Here is an 18,933-nt window from a genome sequence, read left to right on the forward strand (position 1 = left end):
TCCTGAGTGTAAATGTCAGAGTACAAGCAAAAATTCCAGGCATTTTTGCAGACTTGCAAGGCAATGGAACTGGTAAGACCCAAGTTAAGGTCTCTTAATGGTAAAGAGGGACCCAGGTAATTAATATGTGGTTATAGATGGAACAAACTGAAAATTTCATAAAGGTAAGTGTATGATATAATGAAAATATGTATAAAAATAGGATGCCAGAGTAGGGTAGACCTGAAGGACCTAGGAAAGGTGGAGGGGTCTTCTGGGCTGGTGGGTGGGGGAGGGGCTATGGAATATCCTCTTTGAATCTCACCTGCCCCACCCTCAGAAACTCTTTGTGACAGTGCTCTGTGATGTAGGCCTGGGGAGGATATATATTCAGTGTGTGCACAGTATAGGCTGTCTTGTGATTCAGACAATGAAGTTCAAACACTGGAATGTTCTCTCATTTCTGAATAGCAATACTAAACCATGTCTGAGCTTTGGCTCAACATGCTTGGAGACTGATCCCAACTTGACCTTCCTGTGTGGGTTGGGATTGCTCCTTCTGTTCCTGTGCTACCTGGTGGGGATTCCATTTCCAGCTTGGAAAACCAAAACTACCCAAAAGGTAAGAAATCCTTGTGGGGGCTGGACGGTGGTGGTGCTCAACACTGATTATTATGGTTTCCATTCCTAATCCCAAATTTTATTCATTTTTTTTTTTTTAGAGATTTTATTTAAGAGAAAGCAAGAGAGCACAAGTGGGGTAGAGGCACAGATGGAGAGCTAGACAAGGAGTGCAATGTGGGGCTAGATCCCAAGATCCTGGAATCCTGACCTGAGGCCAAGGCAGACACTTAACCAACTGAGCCAATCAGGCTCCCTAATCCCAAGTTTTAAAATGAGTTTGGTAGAGTCAGAGAAACACCTAAAACAGGAAGTCTTAAGAGAACAGACATTCGTTCCTCTAGGAAAAGAGGCCTGGCAGGGGTAAGGGTTAAGGAAGGACTTAGGTTTCTACTTGAAACTCACAGTCTATCTGGGTATGGTGGTGGGTCTTGGGTAGAATCCCAAACACAGAGATTCTTTAGTCCGGAAATGCATTATTTTGAGGGTATGAGGTCTGTGTAAGAGAACAATTTCCCAGCAGCTCATCATGAGTCACATTCCCATGTCCAGCATCACTCGATCAAGACTTCCTTCATGCTGGGCTGATCAGTGCTGAGCCTCTGAGAAGAGAGTAGGGTCTGAGCTATGAGTAGGATACAGGGTCCTACCTGAGGTAGCACAGATGTGATTGTTGGACTTCATTTTCTATGTTCTCATAGAACAAAGGACTTCTGACTGAGAATTTCAAGTGTGGACCTCCCAGACAAAATCCTCCTCTGAATGTTTCAAAGAAGTAAATATTGAGAACATTTTATCACCTTAAAAACTGAAAAAAGCAAGGAACACAAAGTTCTATTAATTAAAGTCATAGTATTCTTAGATAAAGAATGTTTCCATTTCTGAGATAAGAGTAAGACCCCCCTCATTCTTATTTTTGTTCTAGCATCAGGGCAGAGCCAAGAGGAGGAGAAAAGGTGGGACTCTGAAAGGTAAGGTTCTGCCTATTCCACCTGAGCTCGCCAAGAATGACCCTTGCTGTCCTCTCCATAAGGGCTCAGGTCCATGATCTCTGAGGATGCAGCTCCTGGATACATTCCCCCTCAGAAAACAGAGGCCTCAGAGGAGAGGCTCATGGAAAGGTAGCCAGAGTGCAAAATCCTTCTCAGATTCCCTGCTCTGACCATTACTGAGCATGAAGCAGTGATATCTGAACAATGAGTGCTGCCCATTAGGTGGCCGTGTGAGAGGTCAAGGGTCAGAACTTCTGTCTCCTAACTTTGTGAAAGCTCTGTGACATCATGGATACTCAGGATTTTTCCCTGAGGTAACCACTGACTTTTGTGCTTCACGGAGGTGGTCTGATCATCACATGGAAAAATTTACATGAAAGTATATTATACATGAAGAAAGAATACTAACCGGCTTCACATCACTGGCCATGTGCCCTCATCTATTGATTATTGAGGTTTTCAGAGTCCCAACATGCCAAGGCAGTCCCATAAGGGGAATCCTGTATTATTATCTATGTTTCTACTTTCACTATATAACTCATTCTCCTGTTTCCCCATATGACAGATGGTACCAATGGGAAGTAGAGGAGACCCAGAAGCTGATCTCTGTTTTAAGAAGGTGACCAGTCTTTCCCCTTCTATCCTGTTGCCTCTTAGAGCACGTTTTATGCAATTGCAGGATTCACTGCAGTCTGTCATACCATGGGAGGGGATTTCCATAGGAACAGATATTGGGGTGAAGGCTACTGAGTACACTGTCAAGTCATAAAGGTGGGGCATTGTAAAGGGGCATCAGGCTTCAGGTGGCCCCTCCCTTGTCAGGCCTGCATGTCCTCATCCCCTTGTTCTGGTCCTACTGCAGCTTTGTACCTCCTGTCTCCTGAAGCCCCCTTGATGGCATCATAATACTATCCATTTTCATCAGCCATTATGTCCAGATCCCTCCTGTGAGGTATGTAATAGGACAACTGCTGAGATCAATCGGCTGCTGTTCCTGCAGGCTCTGGAAGATTCTACTCCCTTGGCTTCCACAGCTCATGTGACTTCTTCATTGTTAACTCTCTCCCCTGCCTTCTCAGCAGTCCCTCAAGGGGACCGGATATCAGCTTCTTTGCCTGAGCCTTCCCTGCCACCTGCCTCCATCTTCTCACCTGACCCAGTGATCCCTGTGGCAGACTTTTTCCCACCCTCACCACCAGGTGATTCTTTGCCACCAAAGCCTTTTCCTCCCGTGGATTCCAAATTCCCAAGGGACCATTACCCATCCCAGCCCCTTGCCTTTCCTCCTATCCCACTACATCATGCCCATAGAGTTACCATATTGTCCAAACAGAGACAGTGTCTCTAAATACCACTTCTCTCTGGACCCTACCCTTTCGCAAGATGTCAGTCCCTTACTGAGGTTGTCCCAGAGGGTGAATCCCACTGAGACCTATGTTTGTCATCACACACCACCAACCCGGTCTGCTTCACCACTGCCAGACTGCAATTTATCTGTGATTCAATCTAAACTGATGTCCATCTCAAGGAAGCCTGCTCCAGAGAGCTCACACCCACAGAGCTCTGGTGGGTTGTCTACTTATGTCCCAGCAATCACAGGCATTGACCCCTCCAGCTTGTCAATTTTAGACCTCCCTTGGTGGCAAACTCATGCCAAAGACTTCTTCCCTTCAACCCTGGCTCCACGTGATTTCCATTGAGTTTCTGGCCCTCCATTCTTCAAAGACTTCCTCCAGGGGAGACCCTGCAGCCAACCTTGCAGAGCCTGGTAACCTCTCACTTCTCAGCCCTGATGCCCTGGCACTTCTAGAGAAACAAGTTCAAAAGAGGTGTGACTTCCTCAAGTGGAAGGGAGCAAAGCTTTCTTTTCCAAAGCAAAGAGTTGCTGATAAGCATGATTTGGCATCCTCCCTTCCTTTCTGGAGCAGCAAAGACCAATCAAAGGAGCTGCCTATGCATCAGCAGTGTCCATATCCTACAACCTTGGAGGAGGGCCATTTACAGCTTCTTCCGTGCTACTGATGCCTCAGATAACATCTTGAATGCCTCCCCAGAGCAGGAATCCCCAGTAGTTCCCCATCCGCTTCCTCCATCCTTGCCTGAGAACTGGCCTCAACTCCTGCCTCAAACCCAGCCCTACCTATCCCTCATGTCCAGCCCCAGGCCCACCTTCAATTCCCACTCCCAATCCTGCCTTGGTCCTCTACCCGACATCAAGATCTGTGGAGTGTGTTTTCACAGACCTCAAAATGATTCTGAGAGCCTCACGTCAACAGAAATGCAACATCTGGAATAGAACGTGTTACAGAAAGTACAGAAACGTGTGTGGGGTTTACCCACTAAAGACCCCAGGAGGACTACTGCCCTTCAGCTCCTAACCCTTCTCTCAGCCACAAGGCCACCAAGGCCCAAGTTGTAATCTCTGTCTCTCCTGGACAGTTTCCTCTGAAGAGATTTGGAGAAAACTAGAGAGTCACCTTTGAAAGAGGCTCATCCAACAGTGGTGGGGCCTGCCCCACAGGATCTATGAGCCTCTTGCACTGATGAGTGGTCCAAGTACTCTTCCACATCTACCTGAGTCTCAGGGCCATCGTGGAAGCTCGGCGATCTCTAGTAAAGAGTCAGATCAGATGGAGTATGTCAAAAAGCGTGTATGTGGAGGACCCAGAAATTCTTCTGCTAGAGGACAATTACCTGGCAAAGTAAGAAGATTACCTGGAGAAGGATCAGGGACACAACCCAGAGAATGGTCCAAAAGATTATCTGTTGAGTGACCCAGTTAGCTCTTCAGATAATGATATGGGGTATGATTCTGAGAAAGAACTTAGGAGCCCAGCAGTGAAAAACTCCATGGTGTCTGTGGAGACTATGGGTCATAAACAACTTGAAAATGCCCTGAAGATACATTTATGCAGAAAGTCTGAGGAAATCAATGAGGGTCAGTTGCCTGGGACTGTGCATAATTCATGGTATACTATGAAGCAGACATCACTTCTTTCTGAGAAATCCCAGACTGAAATAAAACAGAGAAGTTTGTCACCATCAGAGGTTGAGGATGACTCCCTGAATACCTTCCAGGAGCTTCCCTTTGTTGAACCTAGTGCAGAACAGAAGTTGGAAGACCATATTAAAAAGTTTAATAGGAGGGTGACTTGGGGCCTTCCCCCTAGGGTCCTTGAATCCATGCAGCACTTTAAATCAAAAGAGTCCACATACTCCGTTGATGGGAGCTTGAAATCTCGCCATGGAGACAAAGCAGGAACAGCAAATTCAGCCCCCATCCCCGATCATCCTCTCCCTGTCACCTCAACTGTGGGCAAGGAAGAACGTAGAATTCTAAGACAATCACCCTCTAATATCAATCATCAGTTGGCAGAGGATGTTCTGAAAACTAAGGACAGCAGCCAGACTCTGTCAGACATGACACCATAGGCAGCAGACGGCTCCCCAAGGCTGCCTACAAGGCAAGGTGTGTTCAGACATGAGCCAAAGGGTAAGAGTGCAAATTCTGGTGCTGGAAGAGGAAGGAACAAGGCATAAAGATGATTAATCCAGAAACTGTTGTTGTGCCCACAGAGTCCAGGGAGATATTCAGGACCAAGGAATTTCATACACATCAATCACAACCTAGCATCTTGACAACCAACAAGCCAGTTAGCTCTCAAATTATACAGGGGAATGAGCATCAAGTCAAAACCACCATCCCACCAAACATACCAATTCTGCAAGATCCAAAATCATTGAATCTCAAAGAACAACTCTTGCACGAGTTAAAGCTTATGCTGGAGGACAGGGAGCATAGCCAGGCCCAAGCCCCATACACTGGCCTGCCCCCTGACTCAGATCATTCGACTTATAAGGCCTCACTGACTCAAGGTGTCTACCATGGGGACATGAGAGCTTCCCAGGTGCCGCATGTCCATCCAGAGGACACAGGAATTACTATGGAACAACAGGAGTCCTGGGTCCCTAAGCATGTCCTAAGGAAGTGCCAGAATAAGAATCCCCCACCAGCTGCAAAGACCATGAGGCCTCCAGGTTCCAAGGCACAAGAGCATGGTGGAGAGGGATTTAGGACTGGGAATATCCCAACCGAGAATGAACAGGTTCCCCACTGAAGATGTGGCAGCGAAGAAGAGGTTCCCTATTCAGGATGCAGTATTGAAGGTAAAGCTGGGAAGCTAGCCTTCCCAGACCCTATCACAGAAAGTTCAGCTGCCTCCTGAAAGTCTTCCACAGAAGGGTCTTTTTTTTTTTTTTACTGAAAAGGCTTTCAGCATTTCAGGATTTTTTGCAATGGCTTACTCCTGGGATAAAATGCAAAAGGCAAGAAAACAAACAAAAACAAAGGCAAGAAAACTCCCAGGAGAAGCATAGTCCCCTATCTGTGGAAAGCAGAGGCCTACTTTATGGTAGAGCTGCCTTTACCAGGACACCTGAAGCTCAGAAAATCATGGTAGCTGTTGGGAAGTTCCAAGAGGAGAGAATGGGGCATCGGTGTCCAATAGACAGCACTTGCCCTCAGCAGCCCATTCCCTCCCCAACCAAGTTTGGGAAAACTCAGCAGAAAGCACAAGTGCAGGCCCAGGCACAGCCTGTCCCAGGGTTTCCTTTCAACTACAAGGTTCCCGCTGGTAAGGAGACAAATATCAGGTCCTGCCAGCAAGAAGCTGTCTTTGCTGGCCAAGGCCTTACTGGAAGTAACAGACAGCTCAGAAACAAGGACACACAGCCCCAGAAAGTTGCGGCACTTAAGGACCAGCTACCACATCAGAAGTATCCCCTCTCCATGCCCCTCAAGGAGCCTGCGCCCCACCCAAAGGCCACCTATGGGCATAAGGCCTCCGGCCACTCTCACAATTCCTGAAGGCACTGTGTGCAGAGACGCGTGTCTACTGTTTAGATAGAAAACCCTTCTCCAGAATTTCCAGTGAGAGGGTTTTGGGGGGCATTTCCTACCCCAATATAATCCCTTGTGAGGAATAAATGTTTCTCTAATAAAGTCAGGTCTGTTCTGTGTACTGTCTTGGGAGCATGGGTTTTGGGTAACTCAGTTCAGCTCTTACTGCTTCCTTCGGCTTCTAAAAGGTGACCAGTCTCCTGGACCTCTTGGGAAATATGTATCAAGTGCCCCCAAATGCCCATTTCCTCTCTGATGAAGATGCACTCTCTCTCCTGTCCCATGGCTTAGACTTACTGAAAATGTATAGCAGCTCACACCTCTCCCCTCATTGAATGTTTTACACACTTTACAGAAAGTCTATATCTGAGGAGGATCAAAGACAGATATAGTTTTCAGAAAATAATGATTAAGCCACTTTATTTCTTCACCGTTACTGTGTTACAGTAGCTTAATCATTATTTGGAAGTCAGTGATCAGAGGATCCCACAGGTGGATGAACTCTGAATGGGAGTGTTTTTTTGGGGGGAGGGGGTTGTTGTTCGGGTTGATCTTGGGCTTGTTGGGGTAGAATTAAAGAATACCCTAGATGATGCTGAAGAATCTGTCCTGTGAGTCACATTAAACCCTGACATTGAGGTTTCCCACTGGAAGTGCTTCCCCTCCCTGGGTGTTTCTTCAGGCTGCTGGACTGAGGATGTTTTTTGCAGAACCAAAGCATCACTTAGCTGTTAGTGGTAGGAATGTTGACAAGGTAGCTACCACCTTCTAGGATAAGACACCCTTGAAGTGAAAAGGTGAAAGAGGGACCTTGCTGGTAGAACAGAAGTTTATGTCTACTCATCCCCTTCTCAGGACCCTGTCCCGCTCCCCTCCTTCCTCAGTCTGATCCAGGCACCACCACTTGAGGCAGACTGGAATCTGGCACAGCCTACCCATGCCTTATACCAAAAAGGCATGGTTCTGTTCCTTGAGTATGCAAGCAATACCTGCAGGCTGTCAGGCATGGCATCCCCTTTGGGGGAAGGTGATCTTGGTGCCTGCCTTCCATCCACGCTCAATGACAATATATAAGATACGGCCTTTACTATGGCTAGGATGGCAGTTTGCCACCTTCAATATTCACAGCCTTAGTGGAGCCATGGTAGCTCTTCCCCAAAAGATGTGCAACTTATGAACCAGAGGTAAGTTCCAGACTGTGTACCAGGATACAGATGTTTGGGGGCTTATCATGGAACTCAATGGAATGGTTATTTGGTGGCGGGGGGCATGATGGCACACACTCCCACACTTACAACAGGGCTCTGGAGGGAAGGCAACTCCACCTCAGACTGGGACTCAAAATGGGGTGAGTGTGCTAGAGAACACCTGAGGTAGTCTTCTGGACAGACTCAGGACTGCTCAGGGTTCACAAAAAAACAAATGTCCATGACCTCTCTCACTACCATACTTGTAGCTTCTTGTCCAGGTTATCATTGACCCTACACTATTTGAATGTTGTGGTCACAGAAAGAATGCATGTTTGATGCTGTGGAGGCCCTGAGGGGGATAATAAAGTGGGAAGGGGCCCTGGGCAGGGAGCCTGAAGAGGTGAGGAAGTGGGTACAGGAGGCTCTAACATCTATGCTGACAGACCAGCTAATAACCCCACCTGCTGATTCCTATATAATCTCATTTTAGAGTCCATTATGGCCAATCCAGTGCACTTTGTGCCACCCTATAGAGCTTATCAGGATACTGCCATCAGGAATCCTATAGTCTGACATTCTGTCCTTCTGCCTCATGCCCCTGTCCTTCCAGCTTATGTGTCCCTGTTAATTTTTCTACTCCACATCATCCACTTTCCACTTCTTGCCTATCCAGCAAGGCCTTATTCTTCCTTTCCTCGCTGATGGCTTGTCGGGTAACCAACATTTAAAAAGCACCAGTCCAGCATAGGAAATAGAGTCCATGGTACTGGAACAGTGTTATCTGGTGACAGATGGTAGCTGCAGTTGTGGTGAGCACAGCACAGCATAGAGTTGCATACCTGACACTAATGTGATATTGTATCAGCCATTCTTCAATTAAAAAACAAAACAAAACAGGCTCTAGTACAAGTGGACGACCCCATCTAATCCCCTTCAGTCCTTCCTGTCTGGCAAAATCCTGTCTCTCTGCCTTTTTTAGAAATGCCTTTCTGTATGTAACTGATTATTGTTGGATTAAATCTCCCATGTCAAAACTGAGTCTACTCACAACTGAGTCTACTGATGTCACATGAAATTCAGCCCCAGCACTACCTGGAAATCATTCATTCATTCCACAAATACTTATCCGAGACCTACTAACTTGAACAAAATAAATGGCGTTAGGTCACTATTTCCTTAGTACATTCTCTCCTCAGTGTTCTCAGATCTAAGTTATTTTATTTTACCTTTAATTTCATTTGAGAGAGAGCAGGAGCACAATCAGGGGGACTGGCAGAGGTAGAAGGAGAAGCAGGCTTTCTGCCAAGCAAGGAGCAGGACTCAATCCCAGGACACCAGGGTCATCACCTGAACTGAAGGCAGATTCCCAACTGAGAGACACCCAGGTGGCCCTCAGATCTATTTCCAATTTCCTTTACTTTCCTCAAACTTAGGCCATCTTCACTTGTTCAGCAGATGTGCTGGATCACAGCTCACAGAGGAGCAAGAAAGCAGTGATGGAGTTTCTCACAAAACAAAACAAAAGAAACCCAAATCTTTCCAAAAAATATCTCCCCATTCTTCATTTTCCTCTTTCTTCCTGTTATATGGAAAGAGGTTTCCTTCCCAATCTCAAAGGAAATACACTTTCTTAATGTCTTTATTGAGAGAGAGCTAACTTCTTGTCTTGATGGGCTGATCTACCCTTGCCAGGTCTCCTTCTGACCCATCCTCCCTGTCCTTATGAGGCGCCCAACATCTTCTTTTTAATGGTTTTTACTACAGAAATGTTTAACCTTGTCCAAGGGCACACAGAACAATATAACTTCTCACATATCTGCCACCCAATTTGCACTATTATCATTGGGCGGGTGTGATACACTGTGATTAAAGTGCAAAGGCCCAGTAAAACACCTTGCCATGCATCTCTGAGACATATGCTATGTGTTCATGTTAAAGCTCCCACATTTCTTGGATGTTTATCACCTGTGCTACACACTTATTCACAACAGGTGTATGCAGCATTGGTGATAAAAAGGCACTGGGCTTTAGAGGCTTTGGTAATCAGTTCTGCTCTGCCTTATAGTCAACCCTGAGAAGCCATTTGAGTGAATTTCTCAACCCCACAGAAAAAGTAATCTTACGGAGCAAATTCAGGGCAGAATTTCACTGTCCTTTAATCACTCAGTAACTGTAATATGCAAAAAATATAGAAGAACACCATATATGTTGTTAAAGACTTGACATTGTGTGTTTTCAAATATTTAGAAGAAAAATATGTCCTGTTACTTTTCAAATAAACTACTGTGTTTCACCTATAATGGAGTAGATCAAACACTCCCCTCTTTCCCAAAATGGCATTAAAAGTAAAAGATTAGATGAAAACTGCTCAATATCATTAACCATCAGAAAAATGCAAATCAAAATCAATATTTGCCAAAATTTCACACCCACAAGGATGGCTAAAATCAAAAAGAATACAAATGTTGGTGGGAATGTGGAGAAATTAGAACCCCCACACGATGTTGGTGAGAATGAAAAATGGTACAGCAATTTTAGAAAACAGTATGGCAGTTGCTCAAAATGTTAGACATAGGGTGAACGAACATAGGACCCAGCAGTTCCACTCCTTGGTATATACTCACGAGAAAGGAAAACATAGGTCTACACAAAAGCTTGCAAACAGGGGTGCCTGGGTGGCTCAATGGGTTAAAGCCTCTGCCTTTGGCTCAGGTCATGATCCCAGGGTCCTGGGATCAAGCCCCGCATCAGGCTCTCTGGTCAGTGGGGAGCCTGCTTCCTCCTCTCTCTATCTGCCTGCCTCTCTGCCTGCTTGTGATCTCTGTCTGTCAAATAAATAAATAAAAATCTTAAAAAAAAAAAAAACTTGTAAACAAATGTTCGTAGTTATCTTATGAAAAGGTCAAAAGATGGAAACAATTCAAACATCTGTCAACTGAGAAATGGATAAATAAAATATAACATATCCTTATGATATAATATTTTTTGGAATAAAAAAGCCCAATCCATGCCACAAGAGGGATGAACCTTGAAAACATGTTAAATGAAAGAAGCCAGTCACTAATGACCACATATGATTCTATTCACATGAAATATCCAGAATAGGGAAATCTAGAAGCAGAAAGGAGTTCATCTTAGAGCTAGAGGGAGGAGGGCAGAGGAGAATAATAGCAAAAGGTTGCAGATTTGTTTCTCTTAAGTCATGACAACATTTTAAAATTCACTGCGGTGAAGCATATACTGAAAATCAAGGAATTATACATGTTAATTGGGTGAATTTTATGATATGTGAGCTGTATTTCAATAAAGGTTTTAAAACAAAGTATTTAAAAATAAATGCTTAAAGATGACAAGAAGGGAAGCATAAAGGCCAAAGGTTGTCAACACATTTTTGGAAGATGGAAGTCTGGTGGAGGAGTGGTAACTGACTAGCAGAGCAAACAAAGAACTGACAAATCAATTCACACTGCAAAACCCAGGAGAGGAGCAACCTGGTGGCACTAGAGAAAAAGGAAATTAGGTGTTCCATGTTAGTAACAATGTTGATGTTGAAGTTTTGTTCTTTGTTGTTTGTTTTATATTGTATATAATTTCTAAATTTTTTTTTGAGTTGGGGTGTTCTTTGCCAAATTTGTAAAACCTTGTTGAAATGTTAGCATGTTTCAAATGTGCAGAGAAGATTCCACGTTTCTTGCATTGGACAAAACTTGAGACAACTGTTTTAAAGTTGGCATTGCACATATCTGGGGTTGGGGTATGGTGGAGGCAGTAGCTTCTGGAATCAAAGCAAGAAGTCTCAAAGGTTGGGTTAAATTTATTTTAAAAATATATTTGAAAATAAAGTTGTGGAAAAGTCACATAGATGGAAAAGCCATAGATGGTAAACCCATATACCCTTTATCCAGATTTACCTATTAAGATTTTGATCTGTTTACAATCTCTCTCTCCTTTTCTCCTTTCCCTTCTCTCTCTATAGGAAAACATATATATGCCTATGTAAACTGTGCATGCATTCTTAAATATTTGGGAATACATTTCATGCATCATGCACCTTCTCCCTGAATATTTCATAGTGTATTTCTTATTAAAAAGAATATTCTCTGACAGCACAGTTATCTCCTTCGGTAAATTTCACGTTGATGTAAAACTTTTAACTATTTCCCCCACTCAAATTCCATTTCTATCAATTCATCAAGTAATGTCCTGTATGTGTGTGTGTGTGTGTGTGTAAACCTCCTTACAGGATTTAGTCTAGAGTCACATACTACATCCAGTTGCTGAGAATCTTTAGTTTCCTTTAATTGGGATCAGTTTCTCAGCCTCTTTTAGAACAAGGCCAGGTTTGAAAAATCAATTCCATGTGCCATATTTATAACCCCTTCACACCTGGAAATTTTTTTGGGTGGAACTTATCTTGCTCAGACTTTAAAGTATGTTTTTATAGTTGTGAGTCCTAGGGGCCTATTCAAAAACAATTCCAGAAATTTAGAGACATGTGGAAGGATTTTTTCTTAACAGACATACGTCCTGTAGTCAAGGGAGGGTATGTGAAGTGGGGCGGGCTTAGAAGTCTACTTTCCTTTGGGAGAGACATTGGTGAAGCTGTGGACAGGTTAAGAGAGAAAAAGAAGGCTGTCATTACTGGCAAACCCTCCTCATATGGTAGGGAAAGGACTGGGTGTCTAGGGCCAAGACTGATTCATCAGTGAGGGAATGTAGGCAAGTCAAGTAAGGAAATGATACAGGGCTTAATTTCAACTGTTTATAATCTAAATAATGAAGCCATAATGGTTTCAACTATTAAATGACTAGGTACATGGGGAGAAGAAATAAATACATATAACCATCAACAATAATGACATTATCATTTAAAATTGGTAGAGATGATAATAAGGTATTTTGGTGAAAAGGTAAGGTAGAAGGTATATGGGAAAAACACTTTTCATGGAAGAAATAAACATAGGTGTCATTCAAAAAACCAAAAGGTATTGCTAGGTATAGTTACAGTTGCGCTCATTAGACATTATGATAGAGGAGCCCACCTCCTAAATCAAGGTGAGTTTGGTCTGCTGTGATGCAGCACACTTGCTCTGTAAGATAAAGGAACCTTCAAAAATGTTGGGAGGAAAAGGGGGACTTGACAGAGAGGAAAGAGGGAGCATCAGGGTGAGACACTATACGTGTGGTAGAGAACCTATAGGGCATGAATAGCCTAAGATGGATTTGGGGAAATGAAAGAATTACTAAAAGTTTTAAAATTGTTTTCCTCAGTTCCATGGATATGTTGTGCCCTTGTCTCCCTCTTGGTCATGCTTTCTGTTCCTTGGTACAGGCTATTCTGCTTTCTCATGCTTTTCAGTGAACCTTTTGAATACTTTTGAGGAGCTATGAGTGTGGGGCTGCTGTTGAGTCTATTTCTGGTTTCATACAGGTTAAAATGCTTGAGGGAGAGCTGCAGCTGAAGGCAGAGTAGATCTTGAGAATGTAAATCCTGGGGTAGAGCAAACCTTTAGAGATGAATTGAGGTCCAAAGTGAGATCACCAAGCAGTGAGAAGGGTCTCAGGTGATATCAGGGTAACAGGGGACTGAGAACATTTCACTGAGGTAAATATATGATATGTGACTAGGTGGAGAAGGAAGGTAAGCTGGAGGCATCTAACAGGCCAGGACGGATGGACACATCTGCTGGGCTGGATAGTGGGGGAAGCGTTGCATGTGAGTTTCTCTCTCCTGTGCTGTCTCCTTCCCAACACTCAGTTATCTTTGGTGTCTGAACTAAAGCCCTGTGATGTGGGCCTGGAACTCTAGTCTAGCACATGGATTCTCCATGCTCAGCTACCTGAGGCAGGAGTGCATTTTCAGTGATGTGAATCATCTTTGTCTGAGAAGCCTTATTGCACCATGGCTGAACTCCAGTTACACTTGCTCAGTCTTCCCATCATTGCCTTCCTGGGTTGGGTGGGGTTCCTCCTCCTGGTGCTGTGCTACTGAAAGAGGAAACTGTGTTTAGCAGTATTTTGGAAATAGAAATTCAATCAGGTAAGTAAAGTCCCTCAGAGATACTAAATCTTTCTTTTCAAATAGATGAATTCAAAACAACTTTGAAATGATGTTTTTGCTGAATCTTACAAATACTAAGTAGTTTGTTTTTTAATTCTATTCTATTTTATTTTATGAGTCTCTATGCTCAGTGTAGAGCCCAAGACAGGGCTTGAACTCATGACCCTCAGATTAAGACCTGAACTGAGACCAAGAGCCAGACGCTTAACTGATTGAGCCACCTAAGCACCCCTTCAGTTGTATTTTAATTTTCATTTGGTTTAAAATATTTCTTTTCTTTTGAGTCTTTCTTGGCCTGTGTATTAGTAGTGTGTCATTTAATCTAATCTAAACATATTGGGATTTCCAGCTATCTTTCTGTAATTGATTCCTAGTTTAGGTCTATTATGGTCTGAAAACATACTGTGTGTGATTTCTATTTTATATTTGTTAAGGTGTGTTTTGTGGCCTTGAATATGGTCCATCTTAGCGCACATTCCATGTGAGCTTGAAAAGTATGTGTATTCTGTGGTTGGATGAGGTATTCTATAAATGTCAATTAGAGCAAGTTGATTGATGATGTTGTTAGGGGCAACTATATCTTTACTGGTTTTCTGCCTGCTGAATCTGTCAATTTCTGATAATGGCTGTTGAAATCTCCAACAATAACAGTGGATTCATCCATTTTTTCTTGCAGTTGTACCAGTTTTTGGCTCACATATTTTGACACTATGTTGTTACATGTGTATCTGTTAAAGAGTGTTCTGTCTTCTTGGAGAACTGACCTCTGTGTTGTTGTGTAATGCTCTTCTTTACCCCTGATAATTTTTCTTGTTGTGAAGTTTGCTTTGTCCAAAAGTAATAGAGTGACTCCTGTTTTCTTTTCATTAGTGTTAGCATGGCACATTTTTATCTGTCCCTTTGCTTTTAATCTATCTATATCTTTGTATTTAATTTGGGTATTTTATAGGCAACATATAATTGGGTCTTGTTTTTTGGGTTTGTTTGTTTTTTTGTTTTGTTTTTAATCTGCTCTGACAGTCTCCTCTTTTAATTGGTGAATTTAGACCACTTCCATTGAGTGATTTTTAAATATAGTGGATTAATATCTCTCCCTTGTCTATACTATTTGCTATTCATTATACCTATCCTTTCCCTCTTTTTCTGTTTTTTTTTTTTTTCTGGTTTTAAACAAGCATTATATATAATTCTATTTTCTCACTTTTGTTAATCTATCAATTATTGTGTTTAAAAATATTTTAGTGGTTGTCCTAGAGTTTGTAATATACATTTACAACTACTCTAAGCCCACTTTCATATAATGTTATATCACTTCATAGATAGTGCAGGAGTGTCCAATTCCTCCTGTCCCTTGTAACATTGATGCCATTCATTTCACTTATCCATATACTATAATCACCCAACACATTATCATTATTATTATTAGGTCAAATGAGAATAAGATGAATGAAAGTTTTATTTGACCCTCATTCATTCCTTCTCTTCCTTTCCTTTATGTAGATCTGAGTTATTTTCCTTCTTGCCAAAGAACTTCTTTTAACATTTATGCAGGGCAGGTCTGTTGGTGATGAATTCCCTGTTTTGTTTGTCTAAGTTTTTATTTCTCTTTTATTTTTGCAGGATAATATCAGTAGATATAAAATTTTGGATTGGTGGTTGTTTCTTTCAACACTAAACATTTCACTCCAATCTCCTACTTTCATGGTTTATGATAGTAAATCATGACTCTTGAGTTTTTTTCCTCTAGAAGTAGTGTTTCTATTTCCCTCTGGATTCTTTCAAAGTTTATCTTTTGTTTTCCTATAGTTTGAATATGATATGTCCAGGTATAGACTTTTTTAGTATTTCCCTGCTTGGTGTATTTTGAACTTTCACAATGTATCATGAATCTGTTATTAATATTGGAAATTATTTGGCCATTAAAACCTCAAAAATTTTTTCTGTTCTGTCTTCTTCTGGTATTCCAATTACATATATATTACACAGTTTGAAACTCAATTCTTTGATATTCTAGATTTTAGGATTAAGAAAATTCTTTTTCTCTTTGTATTTCAGTTTGGCAAGTTTTTACTGACATTTATGCAGACTCACATATCTTTCCTTGACTGTACGCAACCTACAGATAATTCAATCAAAGGCATTGTTCATTTGTCATACTGCTTTTGTTTTCTAGTATTTCCTTTGATTCTTTTGTAGAATTTCCTTCTCTCAGCTTACATGCATCATTTGCTTTTGTATGCCGTCTACCTTTTCCATTAGAGCCCTTATCATAATGATCGTGGTTACTTTAGCTTCCACATATGAGAATTCTGAAATGTGTCATTTATGAATCTGTATACCTGATGCTTGGTTTGTCTTAATAGTTTGCTTTTTCCTGCCTTTTAGCATGTCTTGTAATTTTTCTTTGAAAGCCAAACATAATGTATTGGGTAATAGGAACTGAAATAAAGAGACCATTAATGTGAAATCTTATGTTAATCTGGTTAGGTGTTGGGGTGTGTTTAATATTTACTGTAGCTATACCTATCAGAGGCTGCCATTTCCTCTAGTGTCCTTGTTTTTGTCTCCCCTAGTGTCTTTAGGTTTCCCTAAATCTCCCTAAATAAAACCTATACCTTGCAGCTCTTTTTAGCTGTGATCCTGTTCCTACACCAGAGCTGTCAATACTGTAGTAAGGTGTCAGGCGAAGGGATATGATTAATCATCATCTTTTAATGATGGCCTTATGTTCCTGGATTGTGATGTTCACTAGTGTTTCAGAGATTTTTGTTTTGTTTTGTTCCACTCTTTGGATGAGAGAGGACAGCTAGAGGCGGTGGCTGTAGTTGGGTAATTGACCTTCTCCCATGGGGCATAATGCTGTGGTAGGCTTTTCCCCTCTGAGTAGGCTTCCTTTATAGAAAACACTCTGGGAATATTTCACAATGTTTTCAAAATGGTTACCTATCTCCCTAACCCTACTCTTACTGGCCAGAAAATGCCAGAAAACATTTGGGGGGCAAGTAGCTCTTTATTATGAAAACAAGGTTGGGTTCCTAGTAATAAAACCCATATAAGTGGGGGGCTCCCATCAGATTGTGACTCCAGGAATTTCTCACTGTCATGCTAGGCCATATGCATCCTCCAGCAATTTGTTAAAGTTTCTAAGTGTTCCTACCAGGAGTGGAGTGTTGAGCCTTCAGTGCTTTCTATTTCAGGTAAGCTAATCTTAGGTATGATTTTCCGCATTGATACTCTCTGGAGATTTGAGGTAGTGGTTTGTCACTATCATTCCAAGAAAAGTCATTCATTATTAGTCTGTTCAGTTTTTCAGTCTGTTCAATCCAGAGGTTGTCCTTCAGAGAATGGATTCTTTGTTTTCCTGTTCCATTTCCCAGATTTCTAAATGCTTTTGATAGGGCTAGAGAAATACCTAAAATAGGAAGTCTTAAGAGAACAGACACTCGTTCTTCTAGGAAAAGAGGCCTGGCAGGGGTAAGGGTTAAGGAAGGACTAAGGTTTCTCCCTGAAACTCACAGTCTATCTGGGTATGGTGACGGATCTTGGTTAAAATCCCAAATACAGGGATTCTGTAGTCCTGAATTGGGTTATTTTGAGCGTATGAGGTCTGTGTAAGAGAATAGTTTCCCAGAAGCTGATTGAGAGTCACATTCCCATGTCCAGCATCACTCCATCAAGCCTTCCTTCATGCTGGGCTGATCAGGAGAACACTGCTAAACCTCTAAGAAGACAGTGGGGTCTAAGCTATGACCTAGGATATAGGGTCCTACCTGAGGCAGCATAGATGTGAGTGTTGGGTTTCATTTTCTATGTCCTCATTGAACAAAGGACTTCTGACTGAGAATATCAAGTATGGACCTCCCAGACAAAATCCTCCTCTGAGTTTTTCAAAGAAGTAAATATTGACAATACTTTATCACCTTAAAAACTGAAAAAAGCAAGGAACACGAAGTTCTATTAAAGTCCTACTATTCTTGGATAAAGAATGTCTCCATTTCTGAAAGAAGATTTAGACATGGGTCCCAACCCCCCTCATTCTTTTTTATTTTTGTTCTAACGTCAGGGCAGGGCCAAGAGGAGGAGAAAAGGTGGGACTCTGAAAGGTAAGGGTCTGCCTATTCCACCTGAGCTCTCCAAGGGTGATCCTTGCTGTTCTCTCCATAAGGGCTCAGGTCCATGATCTCTGAGGATGCCAGCTGCTAGATACTTTCCCTCTCAGAAAACAGAGGCCCAAGAAAAGAGGCTCATGGAAAGGTAGTCAGATCACAAAACCTTTCTCAGATTCCCTGCTCTGACCATTACTGAGAATGAAGAAGTGATGGATCTGGACAAAGGGTGTTGCCCATTAGATGGCCATGTGAGATGTCAAGAGTCAGAATATCTGTCTCCTGACTTTGTGAAAGACTTGTGACATCATGGCTACTCAATTTCCTCTTTGAGATGACCATTGACCTATGATCCACATAGGATGGTTTTCAGTATTACATAGCATAGATAATATGTATAAAAGCCCATTGTGAATGATAGAACAATATAAGTCTTATTATTATTAGCATTGACCACGTGACCTTATATCCTAATTATTGGAGCTCTGCAAGTCCAATCTACCAAAAGTATCATGTAAAGGACACTCTACTTAGCTTCTTATAAGATCTTTTGCTTCTATCTTCATCTATCTCCTGGTTTCCCAGGTTGGAGAACTTGCCAGAGTCAAGTAGAAGAGGTAAGAAATGTGCTTTCTCTTCTACAAAGGTAACTAAACATTACTTTTTTTTTTTCCCTGTACCTCCCTTTTAAGCAGAGTCTTTGAACCTCTAGAGCCTCAGGGAAGCCTGGAATTGACATGGGATGGAAACTCCTCAGAGTTAGAATTTGAAAGTCCTGGGGATGTGAATGCGGGGGACTACCTTTGCCAGGGTCACTCATATTTGTTCTGGTCCTGACTGCAGCTTTGTACCTCCTGTCTCCCACAGACCCCTAGGTGGCATCATGATACCATCCACTTTTGTCAACTGTTATGTTGAGACTCCCTCTGTGATGTGTGTAATACCACAACTGCTGAGATGGATCAGCTGCTGTTCCCTGAGACTCTGGAAGATGCTACTCCCTCTGTTATCCCCTTGGCTTCCACCCCTCCTGTGACTGACTCATCATAAACTTCATCCCCTGACTTCTCAGTAGTCTGCCCAG

At 42.3% G+C, this 18,933-nt stretch overlaps 1 protein-coding gene across 1 annotated transcript; it reads left to right on the forward strand.

Annotated features, from left to right (window-relative positions):
* Positions 1–340: 340 nt before the first annotated feature.
* LOC116570006 (spermatogenesis-associated protein 31D3-like) lies at positions 341–18,767 on the forward strand. Its single transcript, XM_032306506.1, has 5 exons — positions 341–601; positions 1,526–1,571; positions 2,151–2,211; positions 18,435–18,495; positions 18,717–18,767. Exons 1-5 carry the CDS (start codon positions 410–412, stop codon positions 18,765–18,767), a joined length of 411 nt encoding a protein of 136 aa, XP_032162397.1. The 5' UTR covers positions 341–409.
* Positions 18,768–18,933: the final 166 nt, after the last annotated feature.

Source organism: Mustela erminea, chromosome 12 (assembly GCF_009829155.1).
Source record: "Mustela erminea isolate mMusErm1 chromosome 12, mMusErm1.Pri, whole genome shotgun sequence".
NCBI classification, from domain to species: domain Eukaryota; kingdom Metazoa; phylum Chordata; class Mammalia; order Carnivora; family Mustelidae; genus Mustela; species Mustela erminea.

Bases quoted from the DNA above. Each gene is read 5' to 3' on its own strand.
- LOC116570006 (XM_032306506.1), top strand. From the start codon at position 410: ATGAAGTTCAAACACTGGAATGTTCTCTCATTTCTGAATAGCAATACT. The intron at 602-1,525 runs GTAAGAAATCCT...TTTTTGTTCTAG, and splicing joins AAACCAAAACTACCCAAAAG to CATCAGGGCAGAGCCAAGAG. The intron at 2,212-18,434 runs GTGACCAGTCTT...CTGGTTTCCCAG, and splicing joins CTGATCTCTGTTTTAAGAAG to GTTGGAGAACTTGCCAGAGT.